At 54.5% G+C, this 19005-nt stretch overlaps 1 protein-coding gene and 1 long non-coding RNA gene across 3 annotated transcripts; one reads left to right on the top strand and one right to left on the bottom strand.

Annotated features, from left to right (window-relative positions):
• The first annotated feature begins 476 nt into the window (after window positions 1–476).
• LGALS9 (galectin 9) lies at window positions 477–18171 on the top strand. 2 transcript variants are annotated; one of them, XM_082442299.1, is made up of 11 exons: window positions 477–603; window positions 6835–6926; window positions 9587–9788; window positions 10626–10736; window positions 12106–12201; window positions 13812–13847; window positions 14395–14445; window positions 15091–15132; window positions 15600–15688; window positions 15786–15948; window positions 17712–18171. In XM_082442299.1, exons 1-11 carry the CDS (start codon window positions 565–567, stop codon window positions 17856–17858), a joined length of 1068 nt encoding a protein of 355 aa, XP_082298425.1. In that variant the 5' UTR covers window positions 477–564; the 3' UTR covers window positions 17859–18171. The 2 variants fall into 2 exon arrangements, with proteins under 2 accessions (XP_082298425.1, XP_082298426.1); XM_082442300.1 differs by lacking the exon at window positions 12106–12201.
• LOC309650675 lies at window positions 3408–13801 on the bottom strand. The gene is made up of 2 exons (XR_014257679.1): window positions 13738–13801; window positions 3408–4266 (listed from the first exon to the last, which is right to left on the bottom strand). It is a non-coding gene; the product is annotated as an uncharacterized lncRNA (long non-coding RNA).
• Window positions 18172–19005: the final 834 nt, after the last annotated feature.

The raw sequence follows: 19005 nt of genomic DNA on the forward strand, positions 1-19005 counted from the left end.
AAGAATACCTTTTTGAGAACCTAAGTAGCCTCATATGGCTCAGGATGCCACTAGTGAGCTGTGTGACCTTGGGCATGACCCTTAAGACTCTCTGAGCCTCAGTTTCCCTGTCTGGAAAATGGGTATAACCAGGCCTTCCCAGCTCCACCGCCAACCCGAGCACAGGCAGCGCCGTTGTTGTGTGGACACTCATGACACAGCCACACGCTCACGGGCAGTGTCGTCTAGTAGCTTGCTGCAGTGTGAATGTGGTCAGCATCTCTGAGCCTACATGAACCTCTGTGAACTATTCGGTCATGGGTGGAGCGCAGGAGGAGAGCGGAGGGAAAAGGCACTGGGTGAGGAGCATCCACTTGCCTCTCCCAAGTATCCTCCTCCACCATCCTCCCTCTGCAACCTACCTCTCTCCCTTTCTCTAAACCCATTTCCTCTTGCTCCTGGCTCCTCCCCCATTGAATAACCGCCAAATTGCTTTGGTTTCTGTTTCTTTGTTAAGTCCTCCCCAGTGCAGAGGACTGCCCTGTCAGTGTGCAAAGTGGCAGCGGCCACGGAGGCGGTGGAGAGATGGCCTTCGGCGGTGCCCAGCCTCCCTACCTGAGCCCAGTGAGTTCCGGGGTTGTGGGTAGCCTCAGCCAGGGGGAAACAGCTGTGGAGCTCTGAGGAAGCAGCTCTTGCAGGTGGAGGGGGGAGGCATCCCAAAGAGAACACCACAAGGGCAGAAAGGCCAGCTGGGGCAGCCCTGACACAACTTCTGCTCCGCGTCCGTCTCCCTGGTGCTGTTCAGGGCTGGAGGGGGTGAGCATCCCAGGATTTGTGCGTCTGGCAATCGTTTACTGAGCTCTTCCGGGTGCCTCTCCTGTTCTAGGTGCTCAGTGGGGGAAAGAAGGGCCTAAGTAACAACTAGAAAAGTGATGGCTTTTTTTGCTTGAAGGGAGAAGTAAACAGGGCTTCTGGGGAGATTAACAACCCAGCACGGCAGTGAAGGGCATTTACTTTGAAGATGGCCTCTCTGGGGTCAGCCATTTACTAGCTGGGTGACCTCAAGCAAGTTACTTTACCTCTCTGGGCCTCCGTTTCTGCATCTGTATAATGGGGATAATCCTTAAGTCACTGCCGAGGCGGGGGTAAGGATTAAGTGAGGCAGCACGTCAGGAGAGCTTGAATGGTGTCTGGCCCACTGTGGGCGCTCTGGAAGTGTTTCGAACTGTTACGAGTCTGGGGGCAGCAGGGAAGGGCTCCCAAGGAGGTGTCTGCTCCCTGAGGGGTGAGCGAACAAGGCAGCGCGGGTCAAGGGTGTCTGAGAGGGACCATCTCAGGAGTTAGCGGGGGAGCGGGGCTGCGCCTGCTTTGTGGGGCGCAAAGGGCTGCCTTCTGTGCCTTTTTGCCTTCTCTGGAGAGCCCCTGTAGGAGGCGGCCTTTTTAAACCCTCATCATCCCCATGCCACACATGGAAAACTGAGGCTCAGAGAGGTGGAGGCCATTTGTCAAATGTCCCCAGATGGTAAGTGGCCGAGGAGGGAGGTGTCTTGATTTCCCCCCCCGCCCCAGAGGAAGGAGGTGGTCCAGGGAGAGCACTGGGGGAGGACGTGGGCCGGCAGGCGGCAGCCCAGGCCCAGGAGGTTTCTGTGGTCACTGGGTCCTGGGCCGGACCCTGCAGTAGGAGCCTCTCCCGGCCTCCGCTTCCCAAGAGGCCGGCAGGTGGGCTGACGGAGCCCTTCGTGGGGAGCGGGGGTGGGCGGAAATAGGTGTGGGGAGCTGCTGGGGGGCAAACAGGCCGAACCCACCTCTGCAGGGGCCCCGGCGTGGCCTGTTTGCTCTGGGCAGTGTCCAGTGCCCCTCCGTCCACCTCGTGAGGGCTCCCAGGGTGGGGCTGGAGGAAGCTGGGCCGCCCGGTGGGTGCCTCCACCGCGGCCTCGGGGTCAGAACGTGTCACCTGGGTCTCTTGCTCCATCAGATGGGCGACCCAGAGCCCCTTCCAGGCCATGACGTTTTATTATTCTGGTGACGTGTTTTTACTTTTTAATCCTTGGATTCAAAAGGCAAAGATTTCAAATCAGAAGGAAACTCCTTCTATGGCAGCAGAGAGTCAAAACAGGGGCTTGGAAGTCCAGACCGGAAAGAGGCTGGGTGCAGCCCTCACAGGCACCCGGAGCGCCGTCCAGCCCACGTAACCACCCTCTCCCAGGCCACCCATTGACCTGAGTACCTGGGACCTCACTTCCTCCGAAGTGCAGTGGGAAGGTCATCTGCCTGGCCTGTCTGCTGAGGAGGCCACGCCTCCAGGACCCGCCTCTGGAGCCCCCTCATTCCTCACCCACGCCCCGCCGGCCTCATCTGGCCCAGCCCCCAGAGGGCCAGGAGGGCAGCTGGTGTCACAGTCAGGACAGGACTCGCTGTTTGGCCCAGGGGAGCAGTCGGTAAGCCAGGAGCGAGGGTCCTCTGGGCTTCATCGTGAGAAGCAGACCGTGTGGTGGTTAAAAGCATGGGTGCTGGGGTTCAAACCCGGCTCTATCTCTGCCCGGCTGTGTGGCTTTGGGCAAGTTATGCAGCCTTCCTGTGCCCGTTTCCTCATCTGTAAATGTGGCACTAATAATGACCGGGGTTGTTGTGAGGATAAGAAGATAACACAGACGGGGAAGGTTGGCCACCAGAAGGGCAGCAGTGCCCTTTGGCTAAAAGCTGCCCCCTCTGGGTGACCCCCTGTGCCAGCTGTGGCTGGGTGGCCTCTGTGACACTGGGCCTCCAGAAGAGGGCTGCCCACCCTCTGGCCTGTAGGGCCTGACTCTGCTTTCCGGACTGGATAGGAAGAGGAGGAAAAAATCCTCAGCCTCCAGGCACAGCCCAGAGCTGAGAGCAAGCTCTGACCCAGCAGAAAGTTTAAGTCATCCTCATGCAGACAGCTGCCATTGTCAAGGCCTTCCAGCCAAGGGCTTTCCACTTAGCCTTTCACCTAATCCTCTTTAAGCACTCTGCCAGGCTGGCAATGCTATTGTCTCACTGTTCCGAGGAGGGAATTGGGGTGCAAGCAGGTCAAATGACTTGTTCAACATCAGAGCTGCCAGTACAAGGAGCTGGGAGGTGAGCCCAAGCTGTGGGACCATAAATCCAGCATAAAAATCCATCCTCCTAAGTCATACAAAGCAAAAGCAGGTGCTGCTGTTTCCTGCTAAGGTCACACACACACACATACACACATACATGCACGGAGGGGTCCTTGGCCAGCCAGGCTTAAAACAATACAAATTTATTCTCTTACAGTTCTGGAGGTCAGAACTCTAAAATCAAAGTGTCAGCAAGGCTATTTCCTTCTGGAGGCTTCAGGGGAGAATGTTTCCTTTTTATTTTTTTTTCTGCAACTGTTGAATCTCAAATATTTTCTTTTTTTTTTTTTTTTAATGGTTGTTCCATTTTATTTTTTATTTTTTATTTTTTTGGCTGCATTGGGTCTTTGTTGCTGCGCGTGGGCTTTCTCTAGTTGCTGCGAGCCAGGGGCTACTCTTCGTTGCAGTGCATGGGCTTCTCGGTGCATGGGCTTCTCATTGCGGTGGCTTCTCTTGTTGTGGAGCACAGGCCCTAGAGCACGCAGGCTTCAGTAGTTGTGGCACGTGGGCTCAGTAGTTGCGGCGCACGGGCTTAGTTGCTCCGCAGCATGTGGGATCTTCCCAGACCAGGGAAGGAACCCGTGTCCCCTGCATTGGCAGGCGGATTCTTAACCACTGCGCCACCAGGGAAGTCCGAGAACGTTTCCTTGCCTTTTCCAGCTTCCAGAGGCTGCCTGCTTGCGTTGGCTTGTGGCCCCTTCCTCCTCCTTTAAAGCCAGCAGCTTCTTGCTTCTGTTGTCACATCTCCTACTACCAATTCTCCTCTTCTGCCTCCCTCTTTGAGGACCCTGTGACTACACTGGGCCCACCGGGATAATCCAGGATAACCTCTACATCTCAAGATCCTCAACCTAATCACATATGCAAAATCCCTTTTGCCGTGTAAAGCAACATATTCACAACTTCCAGGGATTAGAATGTAGACATTTTTGGTGGGGCAGAGGGGAGGGTGGTAATCATTCAGTCTACCATACCCTCCTTGGAGTCAACCAGTGTTAGCAGTTTCTTTGAATCCTTCCAGAAGTGTTTTGTTTATGGTAAGTAAATATATGTATATAGCCTCCCCAACCCATTTTAAAAATAATACGTGTGGCATCATTCCATATCAGTTCTCAAAGAGTCCCCTTCGTCCTCTTCTCTTCTTGTTAAGCCGCCATAGAATCCACTGTATGGAAATAACATAATTAATTTCACCATTTTCTTCTTGGTGGACTTTTGGGCTCTTTCCAATTTTTTGCAATTATAATGCGGCAGTGGATAATCTTGCCTTTAGGATTATACTCAATTTGAAATAATCTTGTGTTTCAGAATTTGAGGGCACCATTTAAGACAACAAAATCTCACAAAACTTTTTTTGGGGAAATCCTTCCTTAAGATTAACCTGTACTGCCCGCCCCCATTATCTACACATGGCTTCCTCCATCCTGCCTTCCTTCTGTGCCCTGATGACCCCATCCTAATACACTCTGCTTTCAGTTCTTTATACCTTAGTGTGAATATGCTTAAGGGAAGGGCCCATACTTGCCAGGAGTATGCATTTTAAACCCTGTCTGTCATGATGGTGTGAAAGGCTCTTAAGAGAATTTCAGGCTTCAACAAACAAATGAGGGGATTCTTTTTCCAGGAAGTACGGCCTGCTGGTCTATAACTGTGTCAGGCTGATTCTACTTCTTCAAAATCACTGGCACGGACAGAAACAACAGAAAGATCTCAGAGATGTAGAGAAGCCATGATGTGCTTAAGGTCACCAAAGTATTTAATGGCAGAGTTCAGACCTAACCTGAGGTGCCACAAAAGACACCTTTCCCAAAGGTCCATGGAGAGCAGAGTCTGTCTGAATGGGATCCTGGCGTTACAGGTTATCTCCCAGGGCGAGCTGTGCACGTGAGTTAGGAGGGGTTTCTCTGGATTCTGAGTGGCTGTACAGCTCAAGGACATAGGCTAGGACTGAACTGGGCTGCTGGGTGTTTTTTGTTTGCCTGCAGAGTGTTTATTTTAACTCGTTGCTAAAGAAAATTTTAAAATTTAGAGAGAATAGTATCATAAACAACACATACCCGTCATTCAGTTTCAACTCATGACCTGTCTTGCTTCATCTCTACCCAACCCTACCTCCCTTTGCACTCCTGGATGATTTTGAAGCAAATCTAGATATATCATTTCATTGCAAATATTTCATTATATGTCTCTATAACAAAGGAACTCGTCTACAATCCTTTTTAAAGAATTTTTTCCCCCAGAAATTAGAAAGTTTTACAGAAAAAAATTCCAGATTTTGGTCTTCTCCTAAAGACTTGGAAGCTCTGCCAACACTGGACCTGGATGGTAATCACTGGTTACAGCTGAGTGGACACTGCCTCTTTAGATAAGGAAGATGATGTCTACTTTGCCTCAGTCCCTACCAATCCCTATTGTACCCTACCTGGCCAGCTCACCTATACACATCACCTGCCTGGCTCCTGTACTCATTTAAATTTTTTTTTTAACATCTTTATTGGAGTATAATTGCTTTACAATGGTGTGTTAGTTTCTGCTTTATAACAAAGTGAATCCGTTATACTTATACATATGTCCCTATATCTCTTCCCACACATTTAATTTTTGTAAGGAATTGACTTAAAGGAGAAGGTAGAAAAGACTTGAACAACTTGAAAAATGTGAAAATTGACTAGGAGATAGAACTGTGTTTAAGGCAGTTTGTAGAACCACATTAGATAAAAGGCATTCAGGAACGAAGCTTTGAAAGCTGAGACATAAGCAATTTAGGAATTTTGATTAGAGAGACCCAGGTGGAAGGAAGCAGAGGGGCAGTAGAGAGATAACCTACCATGTACCAGTCTCTTCCACAGACTTTTTGTCACTCAATCATCAATCTCACTCAGAAGGTGGGATTTATCCCTGTTTCACAGATGAGGAAATTGAGGCAAAGAGAAGTTAAATAAACTTCCCAAGGCTGCTAAGGTAACAAGCAGCCAAATTAGGATTTAAATCTGGAGTATGCCTGGCTTTAAAATGAGGCATCCCTCACCGTAACCGTGGATCCTTTAAAGAGGCTCAGGAAAGAGAACGTGACAAAGTGATGGGGCCCAGGAGGGGTGGAGATGTCACATTAGGACTTTGGAGGACGCCAAGGGCCTGGGGGAAGGAATGGGAGCCCAGGAGCAGGAGTAGAAGAGGGGGCTGCCCCGCGGTTGCAGAGAGCACCTGGGAAGAGGCACTTTCTGAGGCGGTGGAGGGCAAAGGTCATGGTCACCGTTGTTCTCGGGGTGGGATGGGCAGGAGAGGGGAGGATGCCTTCTTCTTGGCCTGCTCAGGTGAGCAGAGGGTTTATCCTCGAGAACAGGTTGGTGGGTCTCTATGTTTCCTTGGGCCCCCTGAGTCCCCAACCAGGGGACTTTGCTAGGAACCTGGCCTGGGGTCCAGCAGCCCCCTCCTCACTCCCCTAGTTCCTTCCCATCTCAGGGCTGTGGACAAGCCACTTCTTCCTCTTGGCAGCTGTCACACTGTCCCTGACACATCCTCTCAGAGCCGGAGGGATCTCCTTCTCACAACCTCAGAATGTCTGTGTATCTTCCTCGCTGCAGGCCTGGAAGGCCCGTGGGGCGGAGCCTCTCTCTGTCCTGTTCACAGCTGCACCTGGCCCCTAGCCCAACACCCAGGCCAGCCCCCAGCAAGTGCTGAAGGGGATGGAGAGAAGCAGGCCAGCCCACTGACCACCGTCTCCTCCCTGCAGGCCATTCCGTTCACTGGGATAATCCAAGGGGGTCTCCAGGACGGACTTCAGATAACCATCAATGGGACCGTTATATATTCCAACGGAAACAGGTACCTGGAATCGTTGTTTCTCTCAGCCTCGCCCCTGAGCGAGCCAGGGCGCTCTCAGCTCAGGTTGGTCCACCCAGCATCCTCCGAGCTGCCTGCACCTGGCTCAGGGGATGAGAAGGGCCTGGCCCCTGCCAACAATGCACGGCACTCCTGCCATCTGCCAGTAGCACCCAGGGCACCATTAACCAGATTCCCCAAAGACGGGGGAGGGGATAATGGGAGCTCCCAGTCTAAGGAGGGAAGCAGGCCAGCCTAGAGGCAGAAGTTCCAGGACTGAACACTGTATGCTGTGACCCAGAGTTGCAGAAACATCACCTTCCTTCATTTCCTGTAGCTGCCCTCATCTACTTCGGAGCCCTCCCTTGGTCTGACGTGGAAATAGTTAAACTTGCCATCAAAGTTGTAATTTGATCTCTTTCGGTTTCAAGCTCTTTCCCGGAAAATGCTAAGTCAATTCAAAAAATAAATATCTTAGCGCTGTTTCCAGCGCTCCTCCTAGTTCCCGAGGGGGCTTCCCAGGAGAAGAGCCTGCACGTATTCTCAGAGGCAGGAGGGTCCTCGGATGCTCACGCAGCCCTGGCTGACCTCTGCTGAGGTCCGGGTGGCTCGGAGGCCTGGGACCCATGCCCAGTTTCGGTGGGGTCCACGTGGGCTGCACCCTGAGGTCCACAGTGCCCACGGAGGCCCCTCTGGACACGTGGCCCTCTCTCAGAAGCCTCTCTGTCCCAATCCCAGCTGGCTTCTGCCCCTACGTTTCCTCTCATCACTTTTCATGGGGCCCGGGGACCTTCTGGATTCCTTCAGGCCCCTCCCAGGCCCAGCCCTACCCCTGCATCTAGATTCTAGATGACTTCCTCTGCCATTGCTTCCCCTCCAGGTGGACACGGACTCACTGACCATGGGACTTTGAGAGCCCTGAGTGCCCCCAGGGGACTCGGAGGGAAGTGAGACACCCAGATCCCCCGAAACTCTGCCAGCACGGGAGTCCCAGACCTCGACTCTGAGCTTCCGTTGCTTTCTCTCTCCCCCTTCCTCTGCCTACCCTTTCTCCCAGAGCAGCAGGGCTTTCTTCTCCCGCCCTGTCTAATAGAATCTCTCCCTACCTCCGAGGGTCCCCCTTCCGATGGGAGCTTTTGCTCTCTCCCTTCCCTGGGGCAGGAATTTTCAAAGGTACACAGGAATGAAGCTGGAGGACCGCAAAGGGAAAACTACACCCAGAGGTATTTCAGAAACACTATTCTCCACTTTAAGAGGAATAGAGACTTAGATTTTCTCATTCCAGAGTCACTTGGAGCTTCCTTTCCCTTCGGTATTCCCAGAGGGAGGGCGGCTGGGCTCAGGGCCACGCCAGTTTCCCGCAGGCCCCGCTGGCTGAGGGTTCACAGAGAGCTCCGACGTTGAGGACGGCGTCCAGAACACACCCCCCTTAACCGAGAAAGAGAACAGGCTCTGGGGGCTGCCCTGGCGGTCCAGCGGTCAGAATTCCACACTTCCACTGCAGGGGGCACAGGCTTGATCCCTGGTTGGGGAACTAAGATCCTGCAAGCTGCTGTGCGGCCAAAAAAAAAAAAAAAAAAAAGTGGCGGGGCTCTGCAGGTAGGGGCTCTGTCCATCGAGGGCCACGCTTGGGTGCAGGGCAGTGCCTGGCTCTGCGGGGCATGACGTGGGAGCGAGGCATGCTCTCTGACCACTGTGTGTTTGCTGGGGAGACCAAAGTGACCCCGAGAGGCAGGCTGCAAACCACACTGGTGCTGAATTCAGGGAAGGCGGACCCTCAGAACCTCAGACTGGAACTTGGTTTGGGGACACGAGCGAGCTCCATCTGGGAAGAGGCAGAACAAACATTTATTGCGCCCACTTTGTGAGCCAGGTCCCTTGGAAGATTCTTTTGTTTCTGTCCTCACCTTACAGTCAAGGCTGTACCCAAAGGAAGATGGGATGGCGAGGGGCTTCCTCCGAGGAGAGATGGGAACAAAGAGTTGCTTGCTTGGGGGCTTCCCCTGGCCGCCTTCTTAATCATCCTCGAAGGAAGGCAGTCACCCCCTTTCCCGGATGCGGCAGCTTGAGGGTAGCGAGGTGCTGGGTCATTGCAAATGACAAACAGTGCAGAGCTGGGGTCTGGGTCCAGGCCTGCTGACCTCACTCAGGTCAGGTGGACACACGCCAACCTCTACAGGGGGACAGACGCGCACACTGAGGTCCCCACGCCCGGAGGGCTAGTGTTTATTCTATGCCTCCCCTTTAGACACCATCTCTGTAGGCGTCCCATCAATGTCACGTGTTCTTTCCGTTTGTCCTCTTCTCTCTCAACTGAGCAGATGTGGGCTGGCCTCCAACGAGCGACCACTTGGCACAAAAGGTTCTCACTCCTAGGCACATTTCTCGACTTCCATCTTGGATACAAATTTCTTTACCCATTTTCTACTTATTTTTAGAAAATCACACTGTAAGGGCAAAATGTGGTAACTGCACAAAAACATACTAAGTGCAAATTAGGTGAGCAAAAAAGATGGCAACAACTAAGGATGGGTACAAACCAGCCACGCAGGTTGTAGGCAGGATCCCAGATGGATGTCAGTCAAAGGCGTGAGACCCTCCTGTTCCCACCCTTGGCAGTAAACCAGGATACCGAGAGCCCTGTCTGATTTCCCTCGGCCTAGGTTTGCTGTGAACTTTCAGAGCGGCTACAATGACAATGACATTGCCTTCCACTTCAACCCTCGGTTTGAAGACGGCGGGTATGTGGTCTGCAACACGAAGCAGAAAGGAAGCTGGGGGCCTGAGGAAAGGAAGATGCAAATGCCCTTCCAGAGAGGGTGTCCCTTTGAGCTCTGCTTCCTGGTACAGAGCTCGGAGTTCAAGGTGAGCAGGAACTCTCCTCTCTTCCCTTCGGCTGTCTGTCCCCCAGCCTGATCAGGCGCGGTGAATAGCATTTAAATAGTCACGTGAGCAACACCTTTGTACAGAGAAGAGGACCATTTCCTTGTAAGGATGCAGTCTCCTTACACACCTTCACCTGCATCTACAAGTGCACTTGTTGCTTCTTTTACTCCAGAAATAAGCACTAGATAAGTCACCATGGTGCTTTTTGGCCTCCTGGGTCTTTAAAGTCCAAATTATTTCCGTTCCTCTGCCCTTCTTCCACTCCAGGTCCCTGGTAACATTTGTTTTTGTTACATTGGTGCAGCCTTTATCCAGGTGTTATTAATGGCTTAGTTTTGCAGGGCATTGCAAACTGCTTTTGCAAGCAGAGCAGTGTCTCTGGGCTTGGGGAGACGGGGTGGGGGGTGAGTACATCTGTGTCTGTGCCCCTCTGTGTGAACATGGATGTTCCCAACCCCTCACCATGCAACCTGACGTCACCTCTCCTCTGCTCCCCACGAACCTTTGTATGCATACTTCAGTAACACCCCAGGTGACCTAAGATTAGAAAGACAAACCTACTGCAATAAGCAGACAACCGTAAGAACTAAAAAGCCAACAACCAGAGCCACGTAGGGATTGTGTCCGGATGCACTTTGGATCACAAGCATGTTCCTGTAACTGGCACAGCTCTGAAGGCTGATGCCCCCGACTTACAGGGGATGGATGTGAAAACTAGACACAGGTCTAAACTTCTAGAAGCAGGGGTCCCAGAAGCTTGGGTGAGTTCCCACCTGGCCAGGGACCCCCTCCTGCAACATGCACTCATCTCGGCAGGTGATGGTGAATAAGAACCTCTTCACGCAGTACGCACACCGCGTGCCCTTCCACCGTGTCAACGCCATCTGTGTCACGGGCGCCGTGCAGCTGTCCTACATCAGCTTTCAGGTCAGACTGTCCACCCAGCACCCGCCCCCAGGGGCTGGGTGCAGGGCCCGGTCCGTTGTGCCCAGGCCCTGCTGCATGGGCCCAAAGTTGCCAGCCAGTCTCCTTTCCAGGTGGCTCTGGGGACACACCTCTGGCTCCCCCGTCCTGTCCTTGTGTCGCTGTCTCTGTCTGGGACACCTGCTTCAGTCTCCCGGGCTCCTTGGCCACTCATCTCTGTCATTCCCACCCTGGTTAGGAGGCCGTGTGGCTCTAGAAAGACCCGAGGCTTGGGAATCAAACTGAATCCAGCTCAAATCTCCAGCTCTGCCATTCTCATCGGCTGGGGGATCTTAGACAAGTGACTTCGCCTCTCCCAGCCTCAGTTTCCTCACCTGTGGAAGGAGCAGGGTCTCTGCCACCCCATAGGTCCTTGTGTGAGTTCAATGAGGCGATACACATCAGAGGTCACAGAATAGCCTGCATGGGCCACACTTGGGTCTATTTGACCCTCTCTGTGCTTTAAAATTTTTGAATGTGTTACCAGCATCTAAAAGGTCAGCAGAAGTTTTTTGTTTTGTTTTGTTTTAATTAATTAATTAAGTAAGTAAGTAAGTAAGTAAGTAATGGCTGTGTTGGGTCTTTGTTGCTGCGCATGGGCCTTCTCTAATTGCGTTGAGCGGGGCTCTAGAGCATGGGTTCTAGGCACGCGGGCTTCAGTAGTTGTGGCACATGGGCTTCAGTAGTTGTGGCACGTGGGCTTCAGTAGTTGTGGCACGTGGGCTTCAGTAGTTGTGGCATGCAGGCTCTAGGGCACAGGCTCAGTAGTTGTGGTGCATGGGCTTAGTTGCTCCACGGCATGTGGGATCTTCCACTTAAAAATAGTTAAGATGGTCAATTTTATGTGCATTTCACCACAGTTTAGAAAAAAAAAAAGGTCAGGTGATAGCACATGGTAATCTGGATTTCTGGCTTTTTGTGAAAACTGGAAAGATTGGGGTATGCTGGGCCCACATTCTGCAGGGCCCCAGGCCGCTGGCTGGGAGCTGTCGGCACCACTTTGGTATTTGAGTGTGTACCCTGAGATGGGAAGGCACACAGCAGGCCCTTGACAAATATGAGGCCCTTTCTCTTTGGTCCTCATCTCTCATACTCCTTCCCTCCTGAACTCCCCCTGTGGGGTTGGGGAGAGAGGAGAGAGAGATGGAGGTGAAGAGAGAGACGGCCAGCCTGCCGTCACTCCCTGGAGCCTAAGCTTCCCTCTGCCCGTCCTGGACACCCCAGCTCCCCCTGCTTGCCTGTCTGTCTCCCTCTTGCCTGGCCCCTGCTTTTCCCCTCTTCCTTGGCTCCGTTAATGCTTCTCTTCACCCCATGGCACCTTTTGTTTTAACAGAACACTGGCGCAGCTCTCATCCAGCCCGCCTTCTCCACGGTGCAGTGCTCCCAGGCTGCCTGTTTCCCACCCAAGCCCAAGGGGCGCAAACCGAAAGTGAGTTCAGCGGAGGCCTGGGGCGGCTGAGCTGTCAGCAGGAAGGACAGAGCGTCCGAGACGCTGGTCCAGCCAGCAGGCCAGCCAGGGTCTCCAGGCCCTGTCATGCCCAAAGGTTCCCTGCTGCCATCCACACCCCCGGGCCCAGAGCTGGGGACCTGGGGGTGTCCTTGGCTCTGCCTTCCTCTCATTATCTCTCCAGGGCACCACTGCCTCTCTTCCCAAAGCCACTGCCGTGGTCCAGGCCATCTGCCCCCTCAACACCCCGACCACGGCCTAGTTCCCCACGGCCCACTCACCCACCACAGTGACCTTCCTATGCACAAATCTGATCACGTCCTCCCCCTGCTTTAAAGTCCTAAAGGCCCCAAGTCCCTCTAGATAAAGTCCAGACAGCAGGACCTGCAGAATCCTCCCCAGTCTTGCCCCAGCCTCCCTCCTGGCCTCATCCCTCACCCAGGAAGTTCACGCAGCCCCCACTGCTCATTTGGGGCTCTCTCAGGCCACCGTGCTTTCTGCACATGCTATCCCAGTGCTGAAAGCACCCTTTGCCACCCAGCCCCAGACAATCCCGAGTGGCCCTTCACAGCTCGGCTAAGTGTCACTCCTCTGGAGCACCGTCCCTGGAGTAGATCACCTGGGTCACCACAGACTTTGGACATGTCTGTGCTACACCAGTCACCACGTCCTGCTATAACTGTGTTTATGTGTGTCTCCTCATCACTCTCCTCCCTCCTTCCCTACACCCACCGGGCCCTTTGTGGGCTGGGATTGTAGGTGGTTTATTTGTGTATCCCTAGCATTTTGCACAGTGCCTGGCATGCAGTAGGGACTCAGTTAATGAATGTGGAATAGGTTTGCAAGAGGAACAGTCTGCCGGGTGAAGGCAGGGTCCCAGACAGGAAGGGGAGCAGGGCCTGGCCCTTTCTTTGGCTACCTGAGCAGTGGGGACTGGGAGGAGGGCTATCTCTCTGCCCAGCCTTCCCGGGCCCAGCACGGTGCAGCTGGGGCACCTGCCTTCTGCCATGCGGACACAGGACTGATGGAGCTGCAGGGAGCCTTTGCAGGGCAGCCCGCCTTTGGCCCTGGCCTGTGGAGGACAGGGTGTGGCGTACAATCAGCAGAACTGGGTACCATTTGGATTTTATCTCTTGTTACCTGGGTGAGCTTGGGCAAGTTGCCTAATCTTTCTGAGACTAGTTGCCTCACCAGCGAAATAGGAGGCAAGGATGCCTCCCTCATTGTAAAGTCTTGAAGCCAGAGCCTGGTACACAGCAGGCCTTCAGCCAATGTAAGTTTTCACCTTATGGGTGAAATATGGCACCAGGAGTAATGGCTTTGCCTCTGGGAGCTAAGGGAAGCTAAACGGTCTGTATCAGACATATCCACCTCTCCTTCTGAAGGAGCCAATGGGAACGTTCCCCCTCCTCCACCCCAACCCCATTGCATAACCATAATGTACCCGGGATGGTGGGTGAGAAGATGGGCGCCCAGAAGGCTCAGGAGGGAGGCCGCGTGTGAGGAGGCCTTTCTTACCACAGCTTCTGCCGCCACGTTACTCTCGTGTGGCACCAGTGTTAACCACCATTTTGGTTTCTCATCCCCTTCAGCCTCCAGGGATCTGGCCAGCCAGCTCGGCTCCCATTGTAAGTGTCTTGCTCTCTCTTCGGAATCTCTTCACTTCGGCTTTTCCTGTGGGTTAAAAGGAGGAGGCGGAGCCAAGCATGGAGCCTCTCCCGTTGGAGGGTAGGGCCGCCAAGGCCAGACCCTTGGGCCATCTGCCTGGCTGGGGTGGTGATGGTGCGAGGGAGTTCGGGGGTGGGGAGGGGTGGCTGGCCCTGATGAATCGGGAAGGAGCCCCAGTGGCCGCTGGTTTGCTCAAGGCCCTGCCACTCTGTGGGCAGACACAGGACACCAAGGCCCCACGTTCACTTCTTCCTTCTGCAAAGCGAGGCTGTGCTAGAGACGTTCCCCTGAGAAGAAAGATGCAGGCCACAAATGCAACCATGTTTCTTCTCCAGAGAAGAAACACCTCTACCTGCCAGTTTTGGGGCGTCTGGTCAGGATCATTGGGCTGGTTACAAGCTCAAAATGACCTCACCTAAGAGGAGGGTGTTAAGTGGTGCCCTCTGGTGGCAGGTGGCCATCTTCACACCGGTGAGAGCCGGTTAAAATGGGGTTTCTTTCTTCCAGACTCAGACCATCATCCACACCGTGCAGAGCACCCCTGGACAGGTGTTCCCTGTAAGTCTGAACGCCCTGGTCAGCTCACAGCCCCACCACGTGCCCCCTCCCAAGGAGTGAATTCTCTGGGCCCAGAGTCGGGAAGAAAGCAGTTTAGCAAGGAAGGTGGGGACATTCGGGGCTGGGCCCTCTGCTTAGGAGTAACGCATGTAAAACTCTCCATGGGACAGTAGAGATTCTGGATCAGGCTGGATTTACCCAACGACCCAAGAAATAGGTCCCTTAGGGACCAACAGGAAAACTGGTCCTTCTGTCCCTGAGAGGGGAGTGCAGTGGTCCCAGTATCTGGATATGAGACCCTCCATCCTGAGGACAAGCCCCCAGGATGTCACTGCTGATCACAGGCTTAGGCTGCCTCTCCTCCTCCTCCTGCCAGTGCAAAGCACACGGGGGGCCTGGAGTCAGTGGGGCTGCCCCTGGAGGGGTTGAGGGGCAGGTGACCATGATGGGATCCAGGAACACGGCAGGAGTCCTGCCAAGGCTGACATGGGAAGGAAGGTGACTGGGAGAATCCAAGGCCTGAAGCCCCACGACCTCAGTCTCCCATTGGAGCATCCCCTCTAGAAAGTGCGAGGGCGTGTGTGTGTGTGTGCGTGCGCGCATGCACGCACTCCCGTACTGAATTTCCCGATCTCTTTTCAACAGAATCCCATGATCCCACCCATGGCATATCCCAACCCAAGCTATGTAAGTGGTTTCCCTGGGAGGGGTGGAGGTCTGCTTTGTGTTGTGCAGGGTTGGGGTAGGGGGAGAGGGGAGGGCAGCTTACAAAATGAAAAGCAGTCCTTTAGTAAACTGAAGTTCTGGAAACTTCCAGGTAACTTAGAAGACTTAGGAAAGGGGCTTTCACCTTGAAAATCGTCCCTTCTCCATGAGCATATTATACGGTCTTCCCTTCTCAGCCCAAGCATCCTTTGCGTCCAACCAAAGCTCTTTTCATGATAGTAAATGCCCATTAATTTGAGGAATGCTGGAAAGTTTTCCTTTGCCATTTACTGAGCCAAGTAAAGATACCATGGAGTTCTTTCTTGAAGATACAGGCACAGTTAAATTGTCGACTGACAGTCCAAATGCACAGAAGTTGACATGAAGTTCCTCTTGCAGCGGCGGCTGCTCTGGCTGCTGCTCTCTGACCCGCCCCCTCCTCCCCACAGCCGATACCTTTCTTCACCTCTATCCCCGGTGGGCTGTACCCCTCCAAGAGCATCACGGTGTCGGGTACCGTCCTGTCCAATGCTCAGAGGTAAGCCAGGGTTCCTGGGGAGAAGAGACACCCCAAGGTCATTCTGGCCATTCCCCCGGCTCGGGGCAGAGAGTCCATGGGAGCGGCCCATCCCCAGGTTCTACATCAACCTGTGCTCCGGGAGAGACATCGCCTTCCACCTGAACCCCCGCTTCGACGAGGATGCCGTGGTCCGCAACACGCAAATCAACAGCCGCTGGGGGTCTGAGGAGCGAAGCCTGTCCCGACAGATGCCCTTCTTCCGAGGCCAGAGCTTCTCGGTGAGATGCTGCAGCCCCGAGCTGGGAGGGGCTCTCAAGGGGCAGGTGGGGCAGCGGGTGGAGGTCATCTGGGGGCACCTTGATCGAGGCAGGAGCTGATGCCTCTGGGGTGAGGACTGGGCCCAGAAGAAGAGAAAGTGTTCACCAAATTACTGCTATTATCATTTTACTGTTGTGTCCCACATAAGGCAGGTGGCAGGTGCTACCTGCTGTTACAGATGAGACTCACTCACACGTGCAGGCTACTTGCTAAGGTCACACAGCCCATCAGTGCCCAATCGAACTCAAGAATGAGGTGTCATTCATTCACTCACTCACTCATTCATGCAACAGTCATTTATCAGCTATTTCATCCAGGCCCACTTTGAGCAGCAAGTACCCCAGGTACTGGGGGGACAATTAGGAAACAGACGGTCCAGGTCCTGCCCCCATGGAGTTTACAATCAAGGTGGGGGAGGAACAAGGAAACAAATGTATGGACAGATCGCTGCAGAATAGCAACGGGTACTATGCAGAGGGCAAAGTAGAATAAGAAATAAGTGAGCCCCGGGCAGGGGCCATGCTTCCTTAGGCGGGGGCAGAACTTGGAGGAGGCCCCAGCACAGGCGGGACCTCAGTGGTAGGAGGAGCCCACCTTGCAAAAAATCTAAGGGGCAGCAGAGGGAGCTGATATCATCGCCGAGGCAGAGGGTCATGGTCGTGGCCTGTCTAGGAAGCAGGAGGGCCGGGGCTTCTGGGAGAGTGAGGATGGGGAGGTGGCGGGTGGCACTGCTGGAGGCCTGGATGACACAGAGCTGGGTTCTCGACCCTGACTACATACTCAAATCACCTGAGAGCTTGAAAAAGAAAAAGCAATGCCTGGCTCCACCCCAGGCCCACGAGAGGATGAGCCTGGACACCCGTATTTTTAAATATGCCCTAATACTCCTCGCCCAGGGTTGAAAATGACCGACGTAGGGCCTTGTGGGTCATGGATGGTGGGTCTTAGTCCAGGGTGTTGGTGTGTTTCAAGCCAGAGAGCAATATACTTTGATAGCTGTGTGACCTTGAGCAAGTGACTTAACAGCTCTGTGCCTCAGTTCCCTTATCTAAAATATGGGACTGCTAGTAATATTGATCTCACAGAGATGGAAGAAGGAAATGAAATCGAGTTTGTGACACGCTTAGGACAGTGCCCGGTCCTAAAATATGGGGACCATATTTTAACAGCTGTGCTGCCACCACCTCTGGGAGAATGTCGGGGTGGAAGAGACAAGTTAGGAGGCTGCCGCAGCAGGAGTGCAGGCGCTGAGCACTGCTGTGTGCCGGGTCCTAGGGGCATGGATGACACAGGCCAGCATTTGTGTCCCTAGAGGCTCAGGGTCCAGCTAGAGGGTGAGGATAGGGGTGGGGGACACAGCCTGAGGGGGCGCCTGACTCGGCTAGGAGGGGCTCAGGAGGTGGGGAAAGGCCGGGAAGGTTGGCTGCAGGAGGGTGAGTCCTGAAGGGGGAGTAGCGGTGATCCACGCAGACAAGGTGTGCAGAGCGGGGAGCACGGGGGGAAGGGCATTCTGGGGGGAGGAACAGAATATGTAAAAGCACAGGGAAGGAGAGCATGAGGCGTGTTCGGGGAAGAGTGAATCCTTCGGTGTGGCGCGAATGCAGGTGTGGGTCTTGCTTAACTAACGTTTGGGGAAGGTGGGAGGGAGGGAGGGAGACGTGAGGCTGCCTTCGGCTTTGAGGACAGTCTAGGCGGGGTACGGATGCTGGGGCCTCTCATCCAGGTGTGGATCATGTGTGACGCCTCCTTCCTCAAGTTGGCTGTGGATGGCCAGCACCTGTGTGAATACTACCACCGCCTGAAGAACCTGCCCGCCATCAACAGCCTGGAGGTGGGGGGCGACATCCAGCTGACCTACGTGCAGACATAGGCCAGCCCTGCCGTCTGGCTCTGCCCATCACCCCCACCTGCACCACATCTGGGGCTTTGCTGGAGAGACCACGTCCTTGGCTGGCTCTGCTTCTGGCCACGTCCACCTCGTCCCAAGCCGCTAGCTGTCACTCCACGCGGGAGGCGGTATCCTCGGCCCCTCCCCTTCCTCCAGTCTTTAACCTCTCCTCCTACCTGAAAGCTACCCTGATGACGCCCCACTGGTCCCCACCAACGGGCAGGAGCCTTCTCAGCAGGGGGTTCTCCCCTTTCCCAGTGTCCTTGGAATAAAGAAAGAACAATGCTTGTCGGCACGTGTGCCTGGGATGATCGTGGTTTATTAACTGAGTGTGGAGACCTTCTGGAGTCTCTGGAACCGGGGAGGTCCAGGCTGAGGGAAGAGGGAGGAGAGAGCACGGGCTCACTTTGATCAGGGGGTGGTTCCTGACATCCGGGCCTGCTCCCCGTGGGTCCTCCACGAACCCCACAAGCGTGTGGGAGAAAGCTCAGGCCTCTTGGACAGGCATGGCTGACGCAGGAAGCTTGGTGACGGAGGTGAACCCAGGAAATGTCCCCATGCTTCTGAGATGGGCCAAGGGCTGGGCTGGGCTCCCGAGAAGCCGACTCGGAAGAGAGGCCTGTTTGTGCGCTTCTGCTGTGGGTCCCCTGGTGTCGGGGCTCAGGGTGTGCGTGGGAGAAAGAGATTCAGCGTGCGAGGTTCTGCCAGTCACTGAGCCAGGGCATGGGGACCGCCTCTGTGTCCCCATGATGCCAGCGCATCCTGCTAGCTCCAAGAATCCTGTCCTCGGGAACCAGGGTGGGGCTCAGGGCATCCTCAGAGCAGCTGTGCCAGCAGCACCTGGGAGCGTGAATCCCGGGCCCTGCCTCGGACCTCCTCAGTGTCTGCGACGTGACAAGATCCCAGGTGGTCTGCTGCACGCCGGAGTGTGAGAGGCACTGGTCTAGGGGACTGTTGTGCAGATGCGTCGCTGGGACACTGAGGTCGCATGCCCCTTTCTCCCCACTACCCCACCCGAGCAGGAGTGGTGGAGGGGAGAAGTGGGCCGGGGAGCCAGTGAGACAGAGGCCCGACCCAAGCTGGGAGCCAGATTTTGCCAAACCCTCACTTAGCCCCTGGCTGAGTTCTT

This window comes from Balaenoptera physalus (genome assembly GCF_965194825.1).
Source record: "Balaenoptera physalus genome assembly, chromosome: 20".
Classification (NCBI taxonomy): domain Eukaryota; kingdom Metazoa; phylum Chordata; class Mammalia; order Artiodactyla; family Balaenopteridae; genus Balaenoptera; species Balaenoptera physalus.